The following is a 27,881-nucleotide window of genomic DNA, read 5'->3' as shown; positions in this document are numbered from 1 at the left end:
AGAGTATTAGGTTCTGGCCGCTGTGGGCTTCATCACCTTTATGGTGTCCAGAGATAACTGAATAATCAGCAAAGAAGGTCCTTGGGAGGACACACTCCTTACGAGGTTCTCTTTGGGATACCTATGTATGTCCCAGAGCTAAATGGCACTGGTTTGGTGGAAGCAGATATACCTTTTGACATAAATGAACATCTCACTGTCACACAGGAGCATCAGCAATTTCGTGATAATTCATCCGCCAGTGCTGCCACCTTACGAATAAGGGATTTGCCAACAACCTTTAGTGGCTGGATTCCTAAAGTTGGGGACATGGTCCGTGAGAAGATTGTTGCGAAGAAAGAATTCGGCCCATCTTACAGAGCACCTGTCCAAGTCCTGGGAATACAAGGACCAGAACTGTCATCCTACCATCGCGACCTGGTTCCAGAGTAAAGAGATTTGTATCCATTGATAACATCAAACCTCTCCATGTGGCTGATCCTGCACAGTAGACTCTGGTCACTTCGGTAGTTCCCGGTCCCCTCTCACTGCCCAATAGGATATATCTCTTCAAAGAAGAAACAACAACACTTCTGATGGATACAACTACCTGTGGATTCCTCACCTATTGAATACTCCCCTTGCTCCAGCATCCGACGGAAATCTTCTTCCTAGCTTCTACACGTCGACGAGGACGTCACAATTGCCCATGTGACGCCGTCTGACGTCATACAGGCAATAAGAGGTCCTCGCCGATGTCAGTTCCCTTTTTTCCGTGCCGTTCGAACGACGGTTATTCTTCGAGGGAGCTACTGTTACTACTCGACGTAGTTAGTTATTTTTGCTTTTTCTTCTTTGAGACCAGATAGAATGTCGCAAAGAAAATCTGGATTCAAGCCCTGCAATGAGTGCGGTGGTAAAATGTCAGTTACGGACCCACATACTGACTGTTTGTGGTGTCTTAGCTCCGACCACGACGTTGACAAATGTGACTCTTGTCAACGGATGAATCCAAAGGCCTTAACCGGTTCTGTGCCTTGGACGAGGTGACCTCGTCCAAGGCTACAGTTCCCGTGTGCCTTGGACGAGGTCACCTCTAGGCGGCAGGGCAATTTTTTTTTTGTGTGTTTTATTTTTTGTTTGTGTTTTTTTAGAGGTGGGGAGCGACCCATTAGGCAGATTGGCCGATTTTAGGTCAATCTGCCCCCAAGGGGGCAGAAACCACTAGGCACCGGGGATTTGTTTTTTTGGCGCCAATGTCACGCAGGGGGAGTGACCCCGTAGGCAAAGGTCGCTCCCGGGCAGGGAGGGTTGGGGGGGGGGGGTGAGGGGTCAAACTTATTTTAGGGCTTTTCTTGCCCCCCCTGGGGCCGGCTGAGCTAGAGGCCAAAATCCACAGGTAGGCACTTTGCAAAAAACACCTCTGTTTTCTGTGAAAAAATATGTTGTGTCCACGTTGTGTTTTGGGGCATTTCCTTTTGTGGGCGCTAGGCCTACCCACAGAAGTGAGGTACCATTTTTATCGAGAGACTTAGGGGAACGCTGGGTGGAAGGAAATTTGTGGCTCCTCTCAGATTCCAGAACTTTCTGCCACAGAAATGTGAGGAACATGTGTTTTTTTAGCCAAATTTTGAGGTTTGCAAAGGATTCTGGGTAACAGAACCTGGTCAGAGCCCCACAAGTCACCCAATCTTGGATTCCCCTTGGTCTCTAGTTTTCAGAAATGCACAGGTTTGGTAGGTTTCCCTAGGTGCCGGCTGAGCTAGAGCCCAAAAACTACAGGTAGGCACTTTGCAAAAAACAGCTCTGTTTTCTGTCAAAAAATGGGATGTGTCCACGTTGTGCTTTGGGGCATTTCCTGTCGCGGGCGCTAGGCCTACCCACACTACCTGTATTTTAGGGAGATACATTTACGCCCTGATGGACGAAATAAAGTCATCTCATACTGAGGTGCCCCAAGAGGTTATGAGCCTAGTTTCTGATGCTCAACCAGCGGTAACCCAAGTAATTCAATCTGGACTAGATACGACTGACTCTGTAGCCAGGGCTATGGGTACTGCTATTGCTACAAGGAGGCAAGCCTGGCTTCGTAGCTCTGGTTTCTCGTCCGATGTACAGTCAACCCTCTTGGACCTTCCCTTTGATGGCGATAAACTTTTTGGCTCCAACGCGGACTCTGCACTAGAGAGGTTTAAGGAGACTAGGGCCACGGTGAAGTCTTTAGGCTTGCAGGCCTCCTCTTCTGTTTCCTCCAGACTTTTTAGGAGGTTTAGAGGGTTTAGTCGTGGTTCCTCCTCCTCCTCCTCCTCCTTTCGAGGGAGATTTCAGCAACAACCCGCCTCTGCTCTCTCCTATAGATCCTACAGGGGGAGGAGTAGGGTCCAAACCAGGGGAGCCGCCCAGCAGCACTCTGCCTCTTCCTCTTCCTCTGGAGGGGTGCAGCTTGGGAAGCAGCCTTAGCCTTCCACCAATTCCTTCTCACACCACTCCTGTAGGGGGGAGGTTATTGAACTTTCTCCACAAGTGGGAGGTTTTAACATCAGACTCCTGGGTCACCAGCATTGTGGGGAAAGGCTATGCCCTTCCCTTTTGGGAGTTTCCTCCCCCCCATCCCGCCCCGCCCATCCTACTGTTCAGAAGAGCATCTCCTGTTACTAGAACAGGAGGTTCAAGTCCTCCTTTCAAAAGGTGCGGTGGAGTTGGTTCCAGAGCAGGAGAGGGGTCAGGGTTGTTACTCAAGATACTTCCTGATCCCCAAGAAGATGATCTGATTGGATGGTGTCTGTCGACTTACAGCATGCTTATTTTCATATCCTAATACTCAAGTCGCACAAGAAGTATCTCCGATTTGTGGTGGGGTCGCAGCACTATCAGTTTGCGGTCCTTCCGTTTGGTCTTACTTCAGCACCCGAGTCTTCACAAATGTGAAGGCTCTGTTCGCTTCTTGCATTCTGTTGGTCACTCACGCTCGCTGGCACATGAGGGCTCTTCAGTGGTGCCTCCGGAAGCAGTGGTCTCAACACAAAGGGGACCTCGAGGGTTCAGTGAAGACCTCCAGAGATGCTGCTGCGGATTTAAAATGGTGGATTGCGGACAGCAATCTTTCCTGAGGAAGACCGTTCTCGCAAACTCCGCCGGTGGCCACAGTAATAACGGATGCTTCCACTCTAGGGTGGGGAGCTCATCTGGGGGACCTGGAGATCAAAGGTCTTTGGTCTCCAGTGAAACAGATGTTTCATATAAATCTGTGGAGTTGCGGGCTATACGTCTTGCACTCAAGGCCTTCCTCCCATCCCTTCGCGGTCAGTTGGTTCAGGTCCTGACGGACAATACTACTGCGGTGTGGTATATAAACAAACAGGGAGGAGTAGGTTCGTACCTTCTCTGCAGAGAAGCTCTACGGCTTTGGTCCTGGGCAAGGGACCATCAGATTTGCTTGGTAGCAAATCATCTGGCCGGAGTCTTGAACGTACGTGCGGACAGTCTGTCGTCATTTCTCGACCGATCACGAGTGGCGTCTCCATCCGGATCAAGTCCGTCAAATTTTCCAGATGTGGGGGATCCCTCGGATAGATCTGTTTGCCACTCGGGAGAACTCGCACTGCCCGTTATTCTGCAGCCTCCAGTATCCAGTGCAAGGAGCGTTGGGGGGACACGTTTCAGATGTCCTGGTGCGACCAGTTGCTTTACGCGTTTCCCCCCATACCTTTGATTCCTCGAGTTTTGAGGAAAATTCGCCAAGACCGGGCTCAAGTCCTCTTAATAGCTCCGGATTGGCCAAGGTGGGTATGGTATTCGGATCTTCTCCAACTCTCTCTGTGCCCCCCGCTCCGTCTCCCTCTCAGGGCAGACCTCCTCTCGCAGGGGCAGGTTCTACACCCCCCACCTCCAGAGCCTGCACCTTCATGTCTGGAGATTGAACGGGGCAACCTGAGTTCCTTTTCTCTCCCACCTGATGTAGTGGATGTTATTTTATCGGCCAGGCGACACTCCACTAAACCTATCTACGCTAATAGGTGGGCTAAATTTGTGAATTGGTGTGGAGAGAAGCAAATTGACCCCTTACGTGCCCACTTATCGGATATCTGGTCTTTTGCGTTGTCCCTGGCACAGAGGGGTTGTGCAGTGGCTACAGTCAAGGGATATTTATCTGCCCTGTCAGCCTTTCTATTTAAATCCCCTATAGTACTAAGATTTTTAAAAGGTCTCATTAACAAATTTCCTCCCACTCCTTTCATTATGCCTCAGTGGGATCTAAACCTAGTCTTGACTTTCCTTATGGGTTCACCGTTTGAGCCTATGCATTCTTGCCCTTTAAGGTTATTGGTTCTAAAGACTGTTTTCCTTTTTGCAATTACTTCCGCAAGAAGAGTGAGTGAGCTGCAGGCTCTATCTGTTAAACCCCCTTACACATCTTTTTATGAGGATAAGGTGGTGTTGAGGACCAAGGCTGCTTTCCTACCGAAGGTTGTTTCACCCTTTCATATGGCCCAAACAATTACTCTTTGCTCGTTTTATCCACCGCCTCATCCTTCGAAAGAAGAAGAAAGACTACACCGCTTAGACCCGAGGAGAGCGCTGAGCTTCTATGTGAACAGAACGAAGGATTTCAGGTTGGAGGATCAACTCTTCATCGGGTACGTGGGAAAGAGGAGAGGAAGGGCAGTCCACAAGAGAACACTCTCCAGGTGGGTCATTCTTTGCATTAAACTGTGTTACTCTCTAGCAAAGAAGGAACCCCCTGATGGAATAAGAGCTCATTCCACCAGAGCTAAGTCGGCCTCTTCGGCCTTGGCTAGGGGTGTTCCTGTGGTCGACATCTGCAAGGCCGCAACTTGGTCGTCCCTCCACACTTTTGCGAAGCATTATTGCTTGGATTCTGAGGTTAGGAGGGATGGCCATTTTGCACGGTGAGTGCTGCAGGATTTCTTGGTTTGACCATTCAGGCACCCTCCACCGAGTGCGGTACTGCTTTGGGACTCTATTCAATAGGTGAGGAATCCACAGGTAGTTGTATCCATCAGAAGAACGAGTTACTTACCTTCGGTAACGACTTTTCTGGTGGATACATTAGCTACCTGTGGATTCCTCACGGTCCCACCCGCCTCCCCGTTGCCTGTCTGGTCTAACCAAGTTATTCTTGGGTGTGCTCCTCTTGGTACTTGAGGGCTTGTACATATACTGTATATATTTATTTATGTATTTATTTATTTAAAAAAAAAAATCTTACGTTTTTGGAATTATGTTTTTATCTTGAATGTTATTAAATATTGTTATTTGATTGGCTCAATGGCCTATTAGTCTCAGGCACGTAAAAAATGTTGGTACTGACGTCGGCACGTCAGCGAGGACCTCTTATTGCCTGTATGACGTCAGACGGCGTCACGTGGGCAATTGTGACGTCCTCGTCGACGTGCAGAAGCTAGGAAGAAGATTTCCGTCGGATGCTGGCGCAAGGGGAGTATTCAATAGGTGAGGAATCCACAGGTAGCTAATGTATCCACCAGAAAAGTTGTTACCAAAGGTAAGTAACTTGTTCTTCTGACTACAACAGCATGTACAACGATGCTATGAATGCCTCCTCGAGCATGGGGAGGGTGGAAAATGAGCTTTTGTTGATTCCTGTTGCCACTTCACCGACACCAACTGTCCAAGGTGTGGCTGTTTTCTACTCCAATTCAACACAGACAACATCGTCTGCTATGAGCACCCACGTGAAGTGAATCCATCCACCAGTAATGCACTGGCACCTGTGTTTGCAGAGACTGCTTTTGGTTATTTCATCGACCTTAATGACTTCTCTTAAACTTCATCCACACCTGCAAGTGAAACTGTTTCAAAGACACCTAAGCTGTACCTATGGCTTGAAAATAACTATTTAATTTATCCATGGCGCTATCTGTGGATATTTCTGACATTGAGTGCCTTTCTAGTGTGGATTGGTTACGTGACTGTTTTCTTTTTTCTTATAAATGGACATTATCTTCCTGAACGCTCCTCTGTCGAGCCAACGGATAAAGTCTTAGCTCCAAAACTTTCCTCACATAAGGTCCGAAGAGACTTGTCCCTCGTGAACATTTCAGCAGTACCAATTCCTGATGGGATTGTGTGGGAGAAAGTTCCATTTGATATATACGGGCCCACTGAGATCATTAAAATTTCATATGTTTTCAAAATTTCAATGACCAATGTAATTACACCTGGTGATGTTTCTGTTGACAGGGATGTTCAAACAGTTGATTCCATGCGAGCTGAATTGCAGGATTATACTGTATTTGAAAGTGATAATGTTGATACTACCACAAGGAATTATGGGGAAATGTTCTGTTATAATAATTGGGGACCGTACTACCTGCACCCGAGCAACTAGACACCGATCAGTATTAAATTACACAGTGGGAACACTCTGCCTATGCGGAGCCCAAAGCATTATTCAGATAGATTCACTTATTTTCCTAGGCATGACATTAAGAATGCAGAATCCCACTATTTCAAGTTACCACCTTCTAAAACTAGGAAGATTTTGCTAACAAAATAAATTTATTCAGATTCCTTTGTTTCCCGATTTGCAGTTGGAGGATGCGAATACTGATACAGCACTATAGAGGTAAAGAGTGTATGGGGGAACAGAAGATTGGGAAATTCAGGGTAGGAGAGCTTTATTTTAGAGCTTGCCTTATTCCTGTTCAAATTATTTTTTTTAAATGGCACAATTCAACAGACAGTCTGCCTAAGGTTAGCAAAAATGAGCGAAATTAATGCACCCAGTATCCCTACACCAACAAAATTTAACAATTGGCAGTCCTTCCTGAACATCTTTGAGGAAGAAATCGATGCAAAGGTTCAGACTGGAATCTTTAATTCTTCAATTTCCAGTCCCGGAGGTGGTTATTGTGGCCAGTAGACACAAGTGGGTTTCAGGCATGTTTTTTTAAAATCCTCAGGGGGTTTCAAGATAAGCCGGCTGGACCCTCGATTTGTCGCTGGTCAACACTAAAGTATAGGTAGTACATACAGTGTGGGTAAACTGTCAACAATGGTTAAAAACGTACACCCTAGCAGCAGTTAAGGAGCATCTTAATATGTTATCTGAAGGCACAGACTTATGAGATTTCTTGCTAGGTCCCAGAAATCCTTGCTTTAAAAGATTAATCTGTGCCATATATGGTGAGATCTGGAAGCTTCCTCATAGTGTCATCTGCGATAGACATCATTCAGAATGACATTTCCTCTTTATAACATAGACAAAGTAAACTGCGTTCCATCATGCTCTTTGGTTGGACATTATAGGTACTGAAAAATGTCTTTGTTCCATGAAAATACATTAATAGTTGTGACCTGTTTTCTGCTTTTAACTTATCCAGGGAACATCAGACAGTGGCTAAAAGGGAAGCGAGTTTCACCATGCTTCATATAGAAAAGTTGGAAAAGTTGGCTTTCACAGTTGTTGAAACTCCATCAACAGTATGGCTCGTACATGGCATTATAAATTTGCCCATTTCCTGTTCATTTTTCTAAATGCTTGAAACATCTTGCTGTGGGCAAATACGAGCGGCTAGGCGATAGCTATATAAAGAAGAGTGCGAATTGCCATTTGAATATAAATGTCTGAACGGTTAAACAGAGGTCTTTCTCAGCAGACTGCTGTTATTTATTCAATGATTTGCAAACAGGTGTCCCTTCATGGCCTTTGCAGTTCGGGGGGCGCAAATTTGGCCTGTTTTCTGACTGGTACTCCCGTCTCTTTGCTTATTCATATTTCATATACTTTTGAATGGAAGTTATGTGGTCCTGAACAAACAAAGCTGTTGCGGTGTGAGACCAGGAATTGGCTACACAATTTCAGTTTTTAAGATAGTAACTGTAAGGAAATGCCTCCTTGGCATGGTTACCCCCTGACTTTTTGCCTTTGCTGATGCTATGTTTTGATTTGAAAGTGTGCTGAGGCCTGCTAACCAGGCCCCAGCACCAGTGTTATTTCCCTAACCTGTACTTTTGTTTACACAATTGGCACACCCTGGCAAGTCCCTTGTAACTGGTACCCCTGGTACCAAGGGCCCTGATGCCAGGGAAGGTCTCTAAGGGCTGCAGCATATCTTATGCCACACTGGGGACCCCTCACTCAGCACAGACACACTGCTTGCCAGCTTGTGTGTGCAGGAGGGGAGAAAATGACTAAGTCGACATGTCACTCCCCTCAGAGTGCATGCCAACCTCACACTGCCTATGACATAGATAAGTCACCCCTCTAGCAGGCCTCACAGCCCTAAGGCAGGGTGCACTACACCACAGATGAGGGCATAGGTGCATGAGCACTATGCCCCTACAGTGTCTAAGCAAAACCTTAGACATTGTAAGTGCAGGTTAGCTATAAGAGTATATGGTCTGGGAGTTTGTCATACACGAACTCCACAGCACCATAATGGCTACACTGAAAAATGGGAAGTTTAGAATCAAACTTCTCAGCACAGTACATGCACACTGATGCCAGTGTACATTTCATTGTGAAATACACCCAGAGGGCATCTTAGAGATGCCCCCTGAAAACATACCCGACTTCCAGTGTCGGCTGACTAGTTTCTGCCAGCCTGCCACACACCAGACATGTTGCTGGCCACATGGGGAGAGTGCCTTTGTCACTCTGTGGCCAGGAACAATGCCTGTACTGGGTGGAGGTACTTCTCACCTCCCCCTGCAGGAACTGTAACACCTGGCAGTGAGCCTCAAAGGCTCACCCCCTTTGTTACAGCGCCACAGGCCATCCGGCCAGTGGAGATGTCCACCCCTCCGGCCACTGCCCCCACTTTTGGCGGCCAGGCTGAAGGAGATAATGAGGAAAACAAGGAGGAGTCACCCACCAGTCAGGACAGCCCCTAAGGTGTCCTGAGCCGAGGTGACTCTTACTCTTAGAAATCCTCCATCTTGTAGGAGGAGGATTCCCCCAATAGGATTAGGGATGTGCCCCCCTCCCCACAGGGAGGAGGCACAAAGAGGGTGTAGCCACCCTCAGGGCCAGTAGCCATTGTTGACTGCCCTCCCAGACCTAAACACACCCCTGAATTGAGTATTTAGGGGATCCCAGAACCGAGGAAGATAGATTCCGGTAAACTAAAGAAGAAGGACTGCTGACCTGAAGCCCTGCAGTGAAGATGGAGACAACTGATTTGTCCCCAGCCCCACCGGCCTGTCTCCCTACTTCGAAGAAAACAGCAACGCATCCAACAGGGTCCAGCGACCTCTGAAGCCTCAGAGGACTACCCTGCATCTAAAGGACCAAGAAACAGCAACTCTTTGCAACAAAGAAGCAACATTTAAAGACCACACGTTTCCCGCCGGAAGCGTGAGACTTTCCACTCTGCACCTGACGCCCCCGGCTCGACCTGTGGAAAACTAACACTACAGAGAGGACTCCCCGGCGACTGCGAGCCCGTGAGTAGCCAGAGTTGACCCCCCTGACCCCCCACAGCGACGCCTGCAGAGGAAATCCAGAGACTCCCCCTGACCCCGACTGCCTGCTTCAAGGAACCAGACGCCTGGAACCAGCACTGCACCGCACCCCCCAGGACCTGAAGGAACTGAACTCTAGTGCAGGAGAGACCCCCCCAGGCTACCCTCTGCCTAGACCAGGTGGTGGCTACCCCGAGGAGCCCCCCGTGCCTGCCTGCATCGTTTGAGACCCCCGGGTCTCCCCATTGATTCCTATAGGAAACCTGACGCCTGTTTGCACTCTTCACCGGGCCGCCCCTGTGCCGCTGCGGGTGTACTTTCTGTGCCTGCTTGTGTCCCCCCCCCGGTGCCCTACAAAACCTCCCTGGACGCGGGTACTTACCTGCTGGCAGACTGGAACCGGGGCACCCCTATTTCCATTGAAGCCTATGTGTTTTCGGCACCAATTTGACCTCTGCACCTGACCAGCTCTGAGCTGCTGGTGTGGTAACTTTGGGGTTGCCTTGAACCCCCAATGGTGGGCTACCTTGGACCCAATTTTGAACCCTGTAAGTGTTTTACTTACCTGTGAACTTAACATTTACTTACCTCCCCCAGGAACTGTTGATTTTTGCAGTGTGTCCACTTTTAAAATAGCTTATTGCCATTTTTGTCAAAACTGTACATGCTATTGTGATTATTTAAAGTTCATAGAATACCTGAGTGAAATACCTTTCATTTAAAGTATTGCTTGAAAATCTTGAACCTGTGGTTCTTAAAATAAACTAAGAAAAGAGATGTTTCTATATAAAAACCTATTGGCCTGGAGTAAGTCTTTGCGTGTGTGTTCCTCATTTATTGCCTGTGTGTGTGTACAACAAGTGCTTAACACTACCCTCTGATAAGCCTACTGCTCGACCACACTACCACAAAATAGAGCATTAGAATTATCTATTTTTGCCACTGTCTTACCTCTAAGGGGAACCCTTGGACTCTGTGCACACTATTTCTTACTTTGAAATAGTATATACAGAGCCAACTTCCTACATTGGTGGATCAGCGGTGGGGTACAAGACTTTGCATTTGCTGGACTACTCAGCCAATACCTGATCACACAACTAAAATTCCAAAAACTGTCATTAGAAACTGATTTTTTAAATTTGAGCTATTTTTCTAAATTTTTAAAAGTCCCGCAAGGGACTTGTGTTAGTCCCTGTTAGCATTTATTTTAGAGTTTAAAAGTTTTGGGAAAGTTTGGATTAAGTTCTAGAGATAGTTTTAGATTCTTAAAAAGTATCCCAACTTTTAGAGAAATAATGTCTACTGCAGAAGAGATAGTGATGGAACTCAACCTCACCTCTTACCTACATCTTAGGATGTCAGAGTTAAGGACCCTCTGTAGAATCAAGAAACTAAAAACTGAATCAAACCCTACCAAAGTACAGCTCCAGGAGCTCGTGGCAGAGTTTGCTACAGGCAACCCCTCTGAAGATACCCTTACTGAGGGGGAAGCTAGTGATGGGGAGGAAACATTCCCACCTCCACTCCTAGTTAGGGAGACCAGGGTTCCTCCAACCCTGAATCCACAAGTGATAGTCAGAGATGCTGCTTCTCCCACAGGGGAGTCCAACAGCTCTGGAAGCATTGAGGGCAGCCTCAATGAAGATGACCTCCTGTTAGCCAGGAGGGCCAAAAGGTTGGCTTTGGAGAGACAGCTCCTAGCCATAGAAAGGGAAAGACAAGAGATGGGTTTAGGCCCCATCAATGGTGGCAGCAACTTAAATAGGGTCAGAGAGAATACTGACATGCTAAAAATCCCCAAAGGGATTGTAACAAAATATGAAGATGGTGATGATATCACCAAATGGTTCACAGCTTTTGAGAGGGCTTGTGCAACCAGAAAAGTAAACAGATCTCACTGGGGTGCTCTCCTTTGGGAAATGTTCACTGGAATGTGTAGGGATAGACTCCTCACACTCTCTGGAAAAGATGCAGAATCCTATGACCTCATGAAGGCTACCCTGATTGAGGGCTTTGGATTCTCAACTGAGAAATACAGGATTAGCTTCAGGGGGGCTCAAAAATCCTCGAGCCAGACCTGGGTTGATTTTGTTAACTTCTCAGTCAAAACACTGGATGGTTGGATTAATGGCAGTGGTGTTAATGATTATGATGGGCTGTACAATCTGTTTATGAAAGAACACCTTTTAAGTAATTGTTTCAATGATAAACTGCATCAGCATCTGGTAGACCTAGGTCCAATTTCTCCCCAGGAATTGGGAAAGAAGGCAGACCATTGGGTCAAGACTAGGGTGAGCAAGACTTCCACAGGGGGTGACCAAAAGAAAGGGGTCACAAAGACCCAAGGGAAGAGTGTTGAGACATCCAAGGGAAAAAGTAAAGAGTCTTCTACACGGCCCCAAAAACCTGCTCAGGAGGGTGGGTCCAAAGCCTCTTCACAATCCTAATTTGGGTACAAGGGTGAAAACTTTGATCCCAAAAAGGCCTGGTGTTGTAGCTGTAATCAGCAGGGACACCAAACTGGAGACAAGGCCTGTCCCAAGAAAGGTTCCACTTCAACTACTACTCCAGTTAGCACTGGAATAGCCAGTCTCCAGGTGGGATCAACAGTGTGCCCAGAGCAAATCAGGGTCCACACTGAAGCTACATTAGTCTCTGAGGGTGGGGTGGACCTAGCCACACTAGCTGCCTGGCCGCCTAAAATGCAAAAATACAGGCACCCCAATCCAGCAATGCTCAATCTAGCAATCTGGCTCCTGAAGTCCTAGAGTTTGGCTATTTAAATCTTCCGAACGAGTGTATGGAAGTCATTAAACAGGCAAGAAAACCTACCACCAGGCATTGCTATGCTAATAAATGGAAAAGATTTGTTTTCCACTGCCAAGCAAAACACATCACACCGTTGGATGCGTCCATACAGGACATCGTAGGCTATTTACTACACCTACAAAAAGCAAATCTTGCCTTTTCATCCATCAAAATACACCTCACTGCAATTTCGGCTTACTTGCAAATTAAACACACAAAATCACTATTTAGAATACCAGTCATTAAAGCCTTCATGGAAGCCTAAAACGGATCATACCTCCAAGAACTCCACCAGTACCCTTGTGGAATCTTAATATTGTACTTTAACGACTCATGGGTCCACCTTTTGAACCTATGCATTCTTGTCAAATCCAATTCTTAACTTGGAAAGTGGCATTTCTAGTAGCTATCACTTCACTACGAAGAGTTAGTGAAATACAGGCTTTCACTATTGAGGAACCCTTAATACAAGTACACAAACATAAAGTTGTTCTCCGCACAAATCCAAAATTTCTACTAAGTCAATTCACCGTTTCATTTAAACCAAACAGTGGAACTCCCAGTCTTCTTCCCACAGCCAGACTCAGTGGCAGAAAGAGCACTACATACATTAGACATAAAAAGAGCTCTAATGTACTATGTAGACAGCACAAAACCATTTCGTAAAACTAAACAATTGTTTGTTGCATTCCAGAAACCCAATGCTGTTAACCCTATATCCAAACAAGGCATAGCCAGATGGATAGTTAAATGCATACAAACTTGTGACCTAAAAGATAAGAGACTTACCCATTACACCAAAGGCACACTCCACTAGAAAGAAAGGAGCAACAATGACCTTTCTAGGTAACATACCAATGACAGAGATTTGTAAGGCAGCCACTTGGTCCACACCTCATACTTTTACCAAACACTACTGTGTAGATGTGTTAGCAACACAACAAGCCACAGTAGGACAGGCTGTACTAAGAACATTATTTCCAACCACTTCAACTCCTACAGGCTGACTGCTGCTTTTGGAAGGATTACTGCTTTGTAGTCTATGCACAGCATGTGTATCTGCAGCTACACATGCCACCGAACGGAAAATGTCACTTACCCAGTGTACATCTGTTCGTGGCATGTTCCGCTGCAGATTCACATGCGCCCTGCCACCTCCCCGGGAGCCTGTAGCCATTTAAGTTGCAATTAGAAATTGTATATATGTCAATAAACATTCCTTTACCTTAAACTATGTACATATAGATCTATTCCATTGCATGGACATATTTACTATTCTCACTCTACCACTCCTACCTCACCCTCTGCGGGAAAACAATCTAAGATGGAGTCGATGCCCATGCTCAATGGAGCCGAAAAGGAGGAGTCCCTCGGTCCCATGACTCGAAAAGACTTCTTCGAAGAAAAACAACTTGTAACACTCCGAGCCCAACACTAGATGGCAGGAACAGTGCACAGCATGTGAATCTGCGTGAAACATGCCACGAACAGATGTACACTGGAAAAGTGACATTTTCCATATAGATATATAATAGATAGATAGATAAATAGATAGATAGATACATATGTGTCAGTGTGGAGGTATTTATTTTGTGGTTAACAATTTGTTTTTTGTTTGACGTGATATTTGGTCATATATGTGATAAGCATAACTAACTGTGAGTTCTACATTCATTACAACCTAATGTCATGGTGGATTGGTTCGCCTTTTCCACCTCCAACAGTGTTTTCATACTGCTTGCTAGTCTGATTCAAACATGTGAATCTATGGAAGATGTAATACTGGAGACAAAACAAGTTACTTGTACACTGTGGTTCTTCAGTATTCATATCTTTCATAGATTCACATGTGACCCGCTCTCCTCCTTGTTAAAGCGCACTATTGGGTGGCTCTGCTGGGTGTGAGTGCTTCAGGGTCTTTGCTCTGATTGGCTGAAGTTTGAATACCTTAAAACAAGGTCAATTGGTAAACAATGTCCATTGTTTGTAATGGGGATATTGAGGTCTTTCCTTTAGCACTGCTTTTTTTATTCTTTTTACCGTGGTGCTCCCACCATGACGGGAAATTTTCAAACATGTGAATGTATGAAAGATATGAATACTGGACAACCACAGTGTACAGGTATGTCACTTGTTTTAAATGTACTATACTCAATATGTAACTGTAGGAATATACCCTCTTTTTGGCATGGTTACCCCCCACTTTTTGCCTGATGTCAGTGTATTTTGACTGTTTACTGGTATGCTGCTACCCAGGACCCCGGTAATTGTGCTCTCTCCCTCTGTATTTGGTTGTCCCTAACATCTTACATCCCACAATTGGCATACTGGTGTAAATGCCTAGTATATGGTGCCTTGGTACCCAGGGCCAGGGGGTCCCTATGGGCTGTAGCATGTATTATGCCACCCACGGCAAAGTGTGTCTGCAGGCCTGCCATTGTATATGCACCCTTTTTACTGTAGGTCAATACACCAGGTCATTGTAAGTCACCCCTGTGGTAGGCCCTCTTAGCCCAGAGAGTAGGAGGCCAGTGCCTGTGTTTGAGGGCACCCCTGGATGAGCAGAGGTGCCCCCCACGAACTCCAGCTCCATTTTCCTGGACTTCGTGAGTGCGGGGAAGCCAATTGAGCCATGTACTGGAGATAGGTCACTGCCTATGTCCAGCTACATAATGGTAACTCCGAACCTAGGCATGTGTCTGCATCATACCCCAATACTGATGCCAGTATTGGTTGTATGATTCCATGCACTCTGGGAACTCCTTAGACGACCCCTGGCTTTCCTCCTACCAGTTAGCAAGGCTTTCCCAGGCAGCCCAGCTGCTGCCATCCTACAGACGGGTTTCTTCTCTCATGATGCTTGAACAGCTCAAGCCCAGGAAGGCAGAACACAGGATTTCCTTTGGGAGAGGGAAGTAACACCCTCTTCTTTTGGAAATAGGGTTACATGGCTTGAGAGGGCTAGCCTCCCCAAGTCACTGGTATGCTTTGAAGGGGACAATTGATGCCCTCGTTGCATAAACCAGTCTGCTTCGGTTCAGAGACCTCCATTCCCCTGCTCTGGCGCGAAACTGGAGAATGGAAAGGGGAGTTACCACTCTCCTGTCCATCACCACCCCAGGAGTGGTGCCCAGTGCTCTTCCAGGTGGCCACTTGTTTCTGCCATCTTGAATCCAAGGTGGGCAGAGGCCTATGGGAGCATCTGAGTGGCCAGGCCAGGCAGGTGACATCACAGCACCCTCCTGATAGGTGATCACCTTGCTAGGTGACCAATCCCCCTTCGAGGGCTATTTAGGGTCTCCTTCTTGGGTGGATCCTCAGATTCGACATGCAAGATTCCAGCAGGACTCCTCTCCAACGTTTACTTCGACTTCTGGCCACTGGAACCGAAACTGGACTTCACAGAAACCTACAATCTGCAACATTGTTTCTCCGGCTACTTCCAGCAGTTTCAACATTTACCGACTGTGCATCCTCTGAGGACGGCAGGTCTAAAGTCTGCAGCAAGAAGGAATCTCCCTTGGAGTGAAGGAGTCACTCCCCTGCATCCGCAGGCACCAACTGTAACGACGACCAGCTGCATGAGTCCTCTCTCATGCGTGGATCCTGCAACACAGGTGGTGGTCCTGAGTGGTCCTCTCTACCAGCTGTCCAACTTTGAAGATGGTGAGTCTTTGCCTCTCCTCGCAGGACAGCGCCCCTGTGCACCGCAACTCTTCCAGCTACCAAGCTGCTCTTCTTCCGCGGGATCTTCAGGCTCTGTGTAGCCCCAGCCTCCAGCACTCTTCCCTGCAATGCGTGGTCTTCTGCCTGCGGCTCCAACGACGTGGGACTTCTTTCCAGGTGTGCTGAGTGGGCCTCACTGCGACTCCTGTGCCTGCTACCTGTGAGTTGCCTATGGGGGCTGCATCCACGACTTATTGCTCTCTAGACTGCTGAGCAATGCCTAGTACGCCCCTGCCTGGGTTGAGTTCCCTCAGACCTTCAGGGTCCCCGGCAGCTCCCCAAATCTTCTGCAATTCTTGCCTTTGCCAAGGCTTGTTGGTGGTGGGTTTTCCCACATCACTGACAGATTACGACACTTCTTCGGACGTGAGACATCGAATGCATAACTTCTGGATCTCTTCCTCTGCTTCTGTACTGTATAGTCGACTCTTGTTCTTCACCTTCGACCTGGTCCTGCATCTTCAGAAGTGTGGGTAGTGGCATCTGCCCCAGCCAGACACTTAAACTGGGACTGGACTAGGTCGCCTTCATTTGCAGGTTCTCTTCTGTCTGGATCCATCTTCTGTTTCTTTCAGTTTTGCTTGGGTTTTGCACAGTCCTTTTCCAAAGCTTCTCTGTGGGTTTGGGAAAGACCAGGTGCTTAACTCTTCTCTCCTGGTTGCTGGGGGGCATTCTGTTACTTACCTTTTGGGGTTCCAAGTTCCTCCGGCTCCCCTCTACAGGATCCACGTACCTGGGTGGGGTGGGGGGGGGCATCATTTGCATTCCATTTTTTTAGTATATGGTTTGGGTTCCCCCTAGCGTCACTATTGTCAATTGTTATTGCACTGTTTTCTATTGCTTTCTGTGCTCATTCCTGACAGCTAGGGTGTATTTAATAGTGTGTTTACTCACATGCTAGTAGAGTATCGCCTATATAGTGTTTTAGTATTTGTGCAACTAAAATAAAGTACCTTTATTTTTGTAACACTGTGTGGTTCTTTCATGTGTGTAGGTGCTGTGTACTTAGTGGTATTGCAAGAGCTTTGCATGTCTCCTAGATAAGCATTGGCTGCTTAGCCACAGCTCTATATAGAGAGCCAGGTTTCCTGGACTTGGTGTAGGGTAATAACACCATAGGTGCTCACCACACACCAGGCTTCCTACAGTAACCACCTTGTATCATACTTATTGATATTATCAATGCTGTCAATATGCCTGCTGTTATTTGTTTTATATTTGCCTTCTGCATGTTTTTTTTTGTTGGAAAGTTAATAACGTTTGAAATTAAAAACAGCTTGCATTATGATCTGCAGTCTCCTTGCCTTTTGAGTTTGAAGGTTGGCCTGCTTAAGAAGACCAAATCCTTGTCATATCTGGATGTGCAGTTGGATTCGGGTGGCACATGGAAACAGCAAATTGCCATAAAAAAGAATCCGCTTGAGAAGGCTGTAACTGCCCTTTCCACTTTCTCAATGAAGTTAGGGCTGAAACCCTTAAGACAGATTGGTTCTATCTGTCGGGCTTAGTATTGGCTGTTTAGGAGGAAGATGTTTGAGTGTATGTAAATACTACAAAATTGCAGAGATCTGAACATTTCTATCTCTGTAGATTGTTCTCAGTGCCAGTCTGCTGCCCTACATATGTCACTCATAACGAGTTGGGTCTAACATTTCCGGAGGATCTGTGAGAAAGTAGCCTCTTTCTAGCCTTGTTACCCCCACTTTTGGCCTGTTTGTGAGTGTATGTCAGGGTTTTTTCACTGTCTCACTGGGATCCTGCTAGCCAGGGCCCAGTGCTCATAGTGAAAACCCTATGTTTTCAGTATGTTTGTTATGTGTCACTGGGACCCTGCTAGTCAGGACCCCAGTTCTCATAAGTTTGCTGCCTATATGTATGTGTTCCCTGTGTGATGCCTAACTGTCTCACTGAGGCTCTGCTAACCAGAACCTCAGTGGTTATGCTCTCTCTTTACAAATTGTCACTAACAGGCTAGTGACCAATTTCACCAATTCACATTGGCATACTGGAACACCCTTATAATTCTCTAGTATATGGTACTGAGGTACCCATGGTATTGGGGTTCCAGGAGATCCCTATGGGCTGCAGCATTTATTTTGCCACCCATAGGGAGCTCTGACAATTCTTACACAGGCCTGCCACTGCAGCCTGAGTGAAATAACGTCCACGTTATTTCACAGCCATTTACCACTGCACTTAAGTAACTTATAAGTCACCTATATGTCTAACCTTTACCTGGTAAAGGTTGGGTGCTAAGTTACTTAGTGTGTGGGCACCCTGGCACTATCCAAGGTGCCCCCACATTGTTCAGGGCAAATTCCCCGTACTTTGTGAGTGCGGGGACACCATTACACACGTGCACTATACATAGGTCACTACCTATGTACAGCGTCACAATGGTAACTCCGAACATGGCCATGTAACATGTCTAAGATCATGGAATTGTCACCCCAATGCCATTCTGGCATTGGGGAGACAATTCCATGATCCCCCGAGTCTCTAGCACAGACCCGGGTACTGCCAAACTACCTTTCCCGGGGTTTCACTGCAGCTGCTGCTGCTGCCAACCCCTCAGACAGGTTTCTGCCCTCCTGGGGTCCAGCCAGGCCTGGCCCAGGAAGGCAGAACAAAGGACTTCCTCAGAGAGAGGGTGTTACACCCTCTCCCTTTGGAAAAAGGTGTCAGGGCTGGGGAGGGGTAGCCTCCCCCAGCCTCTGGAAATGCTTTGATGGGCACAGATGGTGCCCATCTCTGCATAAGCCAGTCTACACCGGTTCAGGGATCCCCCAGCCCTGCTCTGGAGCGAAACTGGACAAAGGAAAGGGGAGTGACCACTCCCCTGACCTGCACCTCCCAGGGGAGGTGCCCAGAGCTCCTCCAGTGTGCTCCAGACCTCTGCCATCTTGGAAACAGAGGTGCTGCTGGCACACTGGACTGCTTTGAGTGGCTATCTTCTGATAGGCTCTTACCTGTGTTGCTAGCCTATCCTCCTTTCTAAGTAGCCAAACCTCCTTTTCTGGCTATTTTAGGGTCTCTGCTATGGGGAATTCTTTAGATAACGAATGCAAGAGCTCATCAGAGTTCCTCTGCATCTCTCTCTTCACCTTCTGCCAAGGAATCGACCGCTGACTGCTCTGGACGCCTGCAAAACCGCAACAAAGTAGCAAAGACGACTACTGCAACCTTGTATCTCTGATCCGGCCGCCGCCTTGACTGTTTTCCTGGTAGTGCATGCTGTGGGGGTAGTCTGCCTCCTCTCTGCACTAGAAGCTCCGAAGAACTCTCCTGTGGGTCGACGGAATCTTCCCCCTGCAACCGCAGGCAACAAAAGACTGCATCGCCGGACCTCTGGGCCCCCTCTCACCACGACGAGCGTGGTCCCTTGAACTCAGCAACTCTGTCCAAGTAACTTCCACAGTCCAGTGACTCTTCAGTCCAAGTTTGGTGGAGGTAAATCCTTGCCTCCCCACGCTAGACTGCATTGCTGGGTACCGTGTGATTTGCAGCTGCTCCGGCTCCTGTGCACTCTTCCAGGATTTCCTTTGTGCACAGCCAAGCCTGGGTCCCGACACTCTAACCTGCAGTGCACAACCTCCTGAGTTGTCCTCCGGTGTTGTGGGATCTTCTTTTGTGACTTCGGGCAAGCTCCGGTTCACTCTTCTTCGTAGTGCCTGTTCCGGCACTTCTGCGGGTGCTGCCTGCTTCTCTGAGGGCTCCTTGTCTTGCTGGACGCCCTCTCTGTCTCCTCACACAATTGGCGACACCCTGGTCCCTCCTGGGCCACAGCAGCATCCAAAAACCCTAACCGCGACCCTTGCAGCTAGCAAGGCTTGTTTGTGGTCTTTCTGCGTGGGAACACCTCTGCAAGCTTCTTCACGACGTGGGACATCCATCCTCCAAAGGGGAAGTTCCTAGTCCTCTTTGTTCTTGCAAAATCCACAGCTTCTACCATCCGGTGGCAGCTTCTTTGCACCCTCAGCTGGCATTTCCTGGGCATCTGCCCAATCTCGACTTTGTTGCGACTCTTGGACTTGGTCCCCTTGTTCCACAGGTACTCTCGTCCGGAAATCCATCGTTGTTGCATTGCTGGTGTTGGTCTTCCTTGCAGAATTCCCCTATCACGACTTCTGTGCTCTCTGGGGAACTTAGGTGCACTTTACACCTACTTTTCAGGGTCTTGGGATGGGCTATTTTTCTAACCCTCACTGTTTTCTTACAGTCCCAGCGACCCTCTACAAGCTCACATAGGTTTGGGGTCCATTCGTGGTTCGCATTCCACTTTTGGAGTATATGGTTTGTGTTGCCCCTATACCTATGTGCTCTCATTGCAATCTATTGTGACTGTACATTGCTTGCATTGCTTTCTGTTGCTATTACTGCATATTTTTGGTATTGTGTACATATATCTTGTGTATATTTGCTATCCTCATACTGAGGGTACTCACTGAGATACTTTTGGCATATTGTCATAAAAATAAAGTACCTTTATTTTTAGTATATCTGTGTATTGTGTTTTCTTATGATATTGTGCATATGACACCAGTGGTATAGTAGGAGCTTTGCATGTCTCCTAGTTCAGCCTAAGCTGCTCTGCCAAGCTACCTTTTCTATCAGCCTAAGCTGCTAGAACACCTCTTCTACACTAATAAGGGATACCTGGACCTGGTGCAGAGTGTAGGTACCCCTTGGTACCCACTACAATACAGGCCAGCCTCGTACAGGATCTCATCAGGCTTCTCCTTATACTTTGGCTTAGGGGGCAGCTAAAGAAGGGAGCTAACCTTAACATGTTGCTAAAGGTGTCTTACTCTTGACTTAGACCTTCATATTCCCTGGCTGATGTACATTTAGAATTTTTGCATGAAACTTGGTAGATCCAACTTATTTAATGGCCCTGAGTCCTTGATCTCTATTATTAAGGATTAGTGAAAACACCTCTACAGCTATTTGAAGACAAAAGACGCCCAAAGAGTGTAAAAAAAGGAGAAAAAAAAAAGAAATAGTGCCTCTATGTACGTTAAACTATTGGTTACTGAAGATTGTCAGCCCTATTTGGAGCACATTTTAAATCCTCAACACAGGTTTGTGCTAACTGGCCCACCGTTTACTGACCTTCCCAACACAGCATGACCTGTCAGAACAACTGGCTTAGTTGCCCTGTGGTGGCATCTCCAAACAGTGCTAGTTAAATTATCTGTTTTTGCAGGTTTTAGGGTGCTCCCATATCAACTTTCATTCGGCCTCTATTGTGTAAGCTTGAATTTAGGCAATATAAACCTGCCTTAGTCTTTTGCAACAATTATAGACATTTAACGTTTGTGTTACACTTTACACTTCTATTTAACAAGCTACAGGCATAAAAAAGAGGCTCGGAGATTGCAGGAAGTTGGCTCTGTATATACCATTTCAAAGTAAGAAATATTGTGCACAGAGTCCAAGGGTTCCCCTTAAAGGTAAGATAGTGGCAAAAGTAGATAATTCTAATGCTCGATTTTGTGGTAGTGTGGTTGAGCAGTAGGCTTATCAGAGGCTAGTGTTAAGCATTTGTTGTACACACACAGGCAATAAATGAGGAACACACACTCAAAGACTTACTCCAGGGCAATAGGTTTTTATATTGAAAAATATATTTTCTTAGTTTATTTTAGGAACCACAGGTTCAAGATTCACAGTTAATATTTTAAATGTAAGGTACTTCACTTAGATACTTTAGGTACTTTGAATGAAAACAATATCATGTACAGTCTTTGTAAAAATGGCAATAAGCTATTTTCAAAGTGGAGACAGTGCACAAATCAACAGTTCCTGGGGGAGGTAAGTAAAGGTTAGATTAGGAGGTAAGTAAACCACTTAGAAGTCTCAGTCCTGGGTCATAGGTAGCCCACCGTTGGGGGTTCAAGGCAACCCCAAGGTTACCACACCAGCAGCTCGGGGCCGGTCAGGTGCAGAGATCAAAGAGGTGCCCAAAACACACAGGCGCCTATGGAGAACAGGGGTGCTCCAGTTCCAGTCTGCCAGCAGGTAAGTACCTGCGTCCTCTGGGGGCAGACCAGGGGGGTTTTGTAGAACACTGGGGGGACACACGAGAGCACATCCTCAGCGGCACAGGGGCGGCCGGGTGCAGAATGCAAAGCAGGCGTCTGGTTTTGTATAGGTTTCAATGGAGGGACCCGGGGGTCACTCTAGCGGTGCAGGCAGGCATGGGGGGGGTGGTCTTCTCAGGACAGCCACCACCTGGGCAAGGCAGAGGGTCGCCTGGGGGTGACTTCTGCGTTGAAGTTCGGTTCCTTCAGGAACTGGGGGCTGCGGGTGCAGTGCTGGTTCCAGGCGTCGGGTCCCTTGTTACAGGCAGTCGCGGTCAGGGGGAGCCTCTGGATTCTCTCCGCAGGTGTTGCTGTTGGGGCTCGTCTCTGGTTACTCACGGGCTCACAGTCGCCGGGGAGTCCTCCCTGAAGTGTTGGTTTTCTGCAGGTCGAGTCAGGGGCGTTGGGTGCAGAGTGTAGAGTCTCACGCTTCCGGCGGGAAATGTGAAGTCTTTGGAAGTTGCTTCTTTGTAGCAGAGAAGTTGCAGGTTTTGAACAGGGCTGATGTTCACAGGAGTTTCTCGGTCCTGTAGTCCAGGGCAGTCCTCTGCGGCTTCAGAGTTCACTGGTCCCTGTCAGATGCATCGCTGGAGCTGGTTTTTGAAGTTGGAGACAGGCCGGTAGGGCTGGAGCCAAATCAGTTGTCGTCTTCCTCCTTCTCTGCAGGTTTGTAGGTCAGCAGTCCTCCTTCTTTCTTCAGGTTGCAGGAATCTGATTTCCTGGGATCTGGGGAGCCCCTAAATACTGAATTTAATGGGGTGTTTAGGTCTGGGAGGGCAGTAGCCAATGGCTACTGTCCTGGAGGGTGGCTACACCCTCTTTGTGCCTCCTCCTTGTGGGGAGGTGGGCACATCCCTATTCTTATTGGGGGAATCCTCCAAACTCAAGATGGGGGATTTCTCAAGGCAGGGATCACCTCAGCTCAGGACAGCTTAGGGGCTGTCCTGACTGGTGGATGACTCCTCCTTGTTTTTCTCATTATCTCCTTCAGCCTTGCCGCCAAAAGTGGGGGCAGTGGCTGGAGGGGCAGGCATCTCCACTAGCTGGGATGCCCTGGGGTTTCTGTAACAAAAGGGGTGAGCCTTTGAGGCTCACCGCCAGGTGTTACAGTTCCTGCAGGGGGAGGTGAGAAGCACCTCCACCCAGTACAGGCTTTGTTCCTGGCCACAGAGTGACAAAGGCACTCTCCCCATGTGGCCAGCAACATGTCTGGTGTGTGGCAGTCTGGCAGGAACTGGTCAGCCTACACTGGAAGTCGGGTAGGTATTCAGGGGGCATCTCTAAGATGTCCTCTGGGTGTATTTTACAATAAATTGTACACTGGCATCAATGTGCGTTTATTGTGCTGAGAAGTTTGATACCAAACTTCCCAGTTTTCAGTGTAGCCATTATGGAACTGTGGAGTTTGTGTGTGCCAAACTCCCAGGCCATGTACTCTTATGGCTACCCTGCATTTACAATGTCTAAGGTTTTGCTTAGACACTGTAGGGGCATAGTGCTCATGCACATATGCCCTCACCTGGGATATAGTGCACCCTGCCATAGGGCTGCAAGGCCTGCTAGAGGGATGACTTACCTATGCTACAGGGAGTGTGAGGTTGGCATGGCACTCTGAGGGGAGTGCCAGGTTGACTTAGTCATTTTCTCCCCACCAGCACACACAAGCTGTGAGGCAGTGTGCATGTGCTGTGTGAGGGGTCCCCAGGGTGGCATAAGACATGCTGCAGCCCTTAGAGATTTTCCCTGGCATCAGGGCCCTTGGTACCAGTTACAAGGGACTTCCTGAGTGCCATGGTTGCGCCAGTTGTGGAGACAAAGGTACAGTTTAGGGAAAGAACACTGGTGCTGGGGCCTGGTTAGCAGGGTCCCAGCACACTTTCAAATCATAACTTAGCATCAGCTAAGGCAAAAAGTTAGGGGGTAACCATGCCAAGGAGGCATTTCCTTACAGAGATCTTAAACATTTTTAATGAGCTACTTGATGTCTTCGTGATTAGCTGGAAAGTGGTGCATTTGCCAGGGTAATGCCAATAGTTTTGTCATTCATTTTATAATTTGTATCTGTCTGACATTTATTGTTTTTTTTTATTTTACATGTGTGTTTTAGGATATATGTTATGCTTGATGAATTGATAGTTGGGTTGGGTATTTTACATTTATGGTTTTATACCAACAGCAAGTAAACTTCATATTGAATTTAGAAACCGTGTGGTAGTAACAGAAAATTTAAATAAAATAAGATATACAAAAGAGGTTGTTATGTTGGGTTTGCAACAAAAATCTTTCCTAATGTCTCCAGTTGCATAACGTTTTCAAGTAATTGATACCAATGAAGTGCAGAATTAAGCCTCAAGTATATTTGCTTTTGTTGCAGTGCCCATTGGTTTCTTGCTGTAATATGCTTTCCTGGATTGAATGAGCCGCAATATGAACCAAACCCTCTCTACCAAGGGGCTCCTGATAACCAGGATCAAGGCTGCACAGCAGAGGAAGACTCTGGCATTTTATCACAGAATGATTCAGAATTTCCTTTAAAACCTCCTCTTAGCAAACCTCCTTCGAAGAAGACTCCCAGTAAAAAGCAAAGTACTGTATCAAATGATGGGAGCACATGCACCGAGAACAGCGACACTATGAGTACCGGAAGAACCCCTTGCCGTGGAAAAAGGAGTTTGAAGAATGGGGATGAAGTGAATTTACACGTCCAATCTGCTGAGAAAAGGCAGACTCCAAATAAATCTGATTTTAGGACTAAAGCTGAAATTGACTTTCAAAGTGGAACTAAAACTCCTGTGAAAACTAATGGTATGTATATCTGGCCATCTGGGGTTTCCAGTCCATGGCACTCTGTAGTACAGAATGTGTTTCACACCTTGTCAGCAAGATCTGTCATCAGTCTCTGCTATCCTTTTGGTATATATGAATTCTCACACAGACCATTGATTGCCTTGAATTTAGTACATCACGTCTGACTCAATATTGAGAATGACTGTAAATCTGGAAATGTGTATGGTATTTCATCACTAGTTAATATTTTTAAATAGCGCTCCAGGGCTGAGAAGTAGTAGGAAACAATAGCAATAGGGCATGAAAAGGGAGCTATAATTAATAAGGTTTGCAGAAGTATCGAATAGATGAAAATCGACCAGTCTTGGTAGCAGAGTTATATCTTGCATTGCTGATTTAAGCAGGCCTTTTTTGTTTTCTGAAATACCATGGCACAAATAATTCGATCTTGCCTTGGACAAAGTATTGTACAACTTAAAAAATCTCCAGAATACAAGTTTGCCTAAACCGATTCACCTGCTTTCCCTTCAAATCATTTGGTTTGACCCACATGTTATTGTCTACCATACACCAATATGATCATTCACAACCAAAATTAATTATTCATTTATTCTGCAGTAAAACAAAACCTTTCTACCGGCAGTATTCACGAAAGTAAACTGTAAAAGATTCCGAATCTGAAACTTCTTGTATGTGAATCTGACAATTTAAAAAAATGTTGATGTTTTAGTAGGCTTGGTCAATATTTAACTTCGATTAGCTATGATCTTGTGCAATGAGCAATAGACTTGTCTGTGCACACAATACTTTTTTTTATTTGATTAAAGATAAGCATAGCAGAACATGCCAATAGGTTTAGGATTATTTGCCTTACAGAAATGTGATATTATTCAGAAATAACTTTGACTAGATCAAAAGACATACTTTTATTCTCTTTGAAAGTCTATTATCTTTGGATTTAGTGTCATTGCAGTGTAACTCTGTTCCAAAGGTCAGCAGCTATGTTGCAAACAGATGCCACCAAAATCCAGTAGGTTGAGTTTAAGCTACAATTATTCTTTAATTCACTTAGCAAAGTAATTTGGCCAGAAGATTATCTAAGGTCCTTATGTTTGGTCATGGGCATACCTAATATGGTTTTATTTGTTAATTATTAATTTTAATACTGTAGTTTATACTCAAAAGCCACAAAGTGTTTTTTTTCCTGAATGATTTTCTTGGTTTTCGGTCTATGTAGCAAGCTGGCCTCGTATGTGTTGGGTACCTTTGGTCCCTACACCTTATACCAGGTACAGTTATCCCTTATTAATGAAATGTAGTCTGTGTCTAGAAGCCAGGCTCTCTAGAGGTTGCTATGGAAGAGCAGCTAAGGCTTATCTAGGAGACATGCAAAGCTCATGCAATACCACTGTAGTCACACAGCACTTACACACATGAAGGAAAATACTCAATTGTACAAAAATAAAGGTACTTTATTTTTTGAACAAGTCACCACAATATACTAGATGGGTGACCACCCATGGGAGGTAAGTAATACACTAAATATATACACTATCAATCAGAAATGGGCATAGAAAAGGTTAGAAAACAGTGTCAAACAGTAATAACCAATAGTGACCCTAGGGGGAGCACAAACCATATACTAGAAAAATGGAAGGCAAACAAGGTATCCCCATCTAAGTAAAATGTGTAGAGGGGAGCTGGGAGTACTAGAGAACCACAGAGATAAGTAACACAGTAGCCCCCAGCGACCAGGAATGTAAGATTAAAATAATGGATTTTCCCCAAACCACCCAAAAGGAGGAAAAGAAGAAAAAGAAGACACCCAGAGAAAACTGCAAGAAACCCAGTGGTGGATTCCTGAAGCAAGAAGATATGTGGAGAGAGGGGACCAAGTCCAAGAGTCACAGTGGAGTTCAGGAGAAGTAGGCGATACTACCCAACCAGCTGTGGATGCAGGAGTTGGTTGACGGTACTGAAGAACAGGTCAGCACTGCAGCCTAGGAGCCAGAGAAGAGTTCCAGATGGAAGCAGAAGATGTCCCACATCGGAAGGAAGATTGCAGATGGGTGTCGGTGCAAGATTTCCACCAACAAGCCTTGGCAAAGGTAAACTTGGGGTTAGAGGAAAAGAGGTGCTGCCAGGGACCAGCAAGGCCCGGAAGGACTCGACCCAGGAGGAGGAGTCTCAGGGGACCCTCAGCGTCAAAGTCCAAAGGAGGACAGGCAGCACCCACAGGACGGGGACACAGGAGTCTCAGAAGGAGCCCGTGCAGCACTACAGAAGTGGATCCCATGTCGCAGGAGGCTGTGCTTTCCCGTATGGAGTGCTGGAGGCTGAAGCTACACGTCACCGGAAGATCCCTTGGAGAAGATGCAAACAAGCCCTGGCAGCTGCAAGAGACACTGTGCACGGAGGTACTGTCCTGCATGGGAAGGCAAAGGCTTACCGCCACCAAAGTTGGACAGCTGACAGAGAGGACCAAGAGGACTACTCCTGACCACCACCCGTTATGCAGGATCCACGCAGCTCAGCAGGAGAGGGGATCCACGCAACCAGTCATTGCTTGTTGTAGGTGCCTGCGGTTGCAGGGAAAGTGACTCCTTCACTCCAAGGGATATTACTCTTTCTTCTTGTGCAGGCTGAAGAGTTGCAGTCTTTTGAGGGTGCACAGCGAGGAAATTGTTGCAAAGCTGGCAGGAACCCTGCACACAATGTTGCTGAAGAGTCCTTTCTTCTTGGAAGCAACTTGTCGAGTCCTGGAGGTTCCATTCGCAGTTCCGGAGGCCGGAAGTCGAAATAAAAGTTGCAGAGGAGTCCTGCTGGAATCTTGCAAGCGGAATCTGAGGACCCAAGAGAGAGATAGAGACAATAAATATCCCTGAAAGTGGGATTGGTCACCTAACTAGGCAAGCACCTATCAGGAGGGGGCTCTGAGGTCACCTACCTGGCCTGGCCACTCAGATGCTCCCAGAATTCCCTGCCAACCTTAGAATCAAGATGGCAGAACCGAGGGACCCTCTGGAGGAGCTCTGGGCACCTCTCCTGGGG

The 27,881-nt window shown here is 46.8% G+C and overlaps 1 protein-coding gene across 10 annotated transcripts in view; it reads left to right on the top strand.

Annotated features, from left to right (window-relative positions):
• The window catches only part of SENP6 (SUMO specific peptidase 6), a 914,216-nt gene that overhangs the window by 615,261 nt on the left and 271,074 nt on the right, over nucleotides 1-27,881 (top strand). For all 10 annotated transcript variants that reach the window (XM_069235653.1, XM_069235659.1, XM_069235655.1 and 7 more), the window contains one exon: nucleotides 24,418-24,848. In XM_069235653.1, coding sequence (XP_069091754.1) covers nucleotides 24,418-24,848 — 431 coding nt within the window. The remainder of the gene's footprint in view (nucleotides 1-24,417; nucleotides 24,849-27,881) is intronic.

The sequence above is a fragment of the Pleurodeles waltl genome, chromosome 5 (assembly GCF_031143425.1).
Source record: "Pleurodeles waltl isolate 20211129_DDA chromosome 5, aPleWal1.hap1.20221129, whole genome shotgun sequence".
Classification (NCBI taxonomy): domain Eukaryota; kingdom Metazoa; phylum Chordata; class Amphibia; order Caudata; family Salamandridae; genus Pleurodeles; species Pleurodeles waltl.
This window is presented reverse-complemented; position numbering and strand designations above follow the sequence as displayed.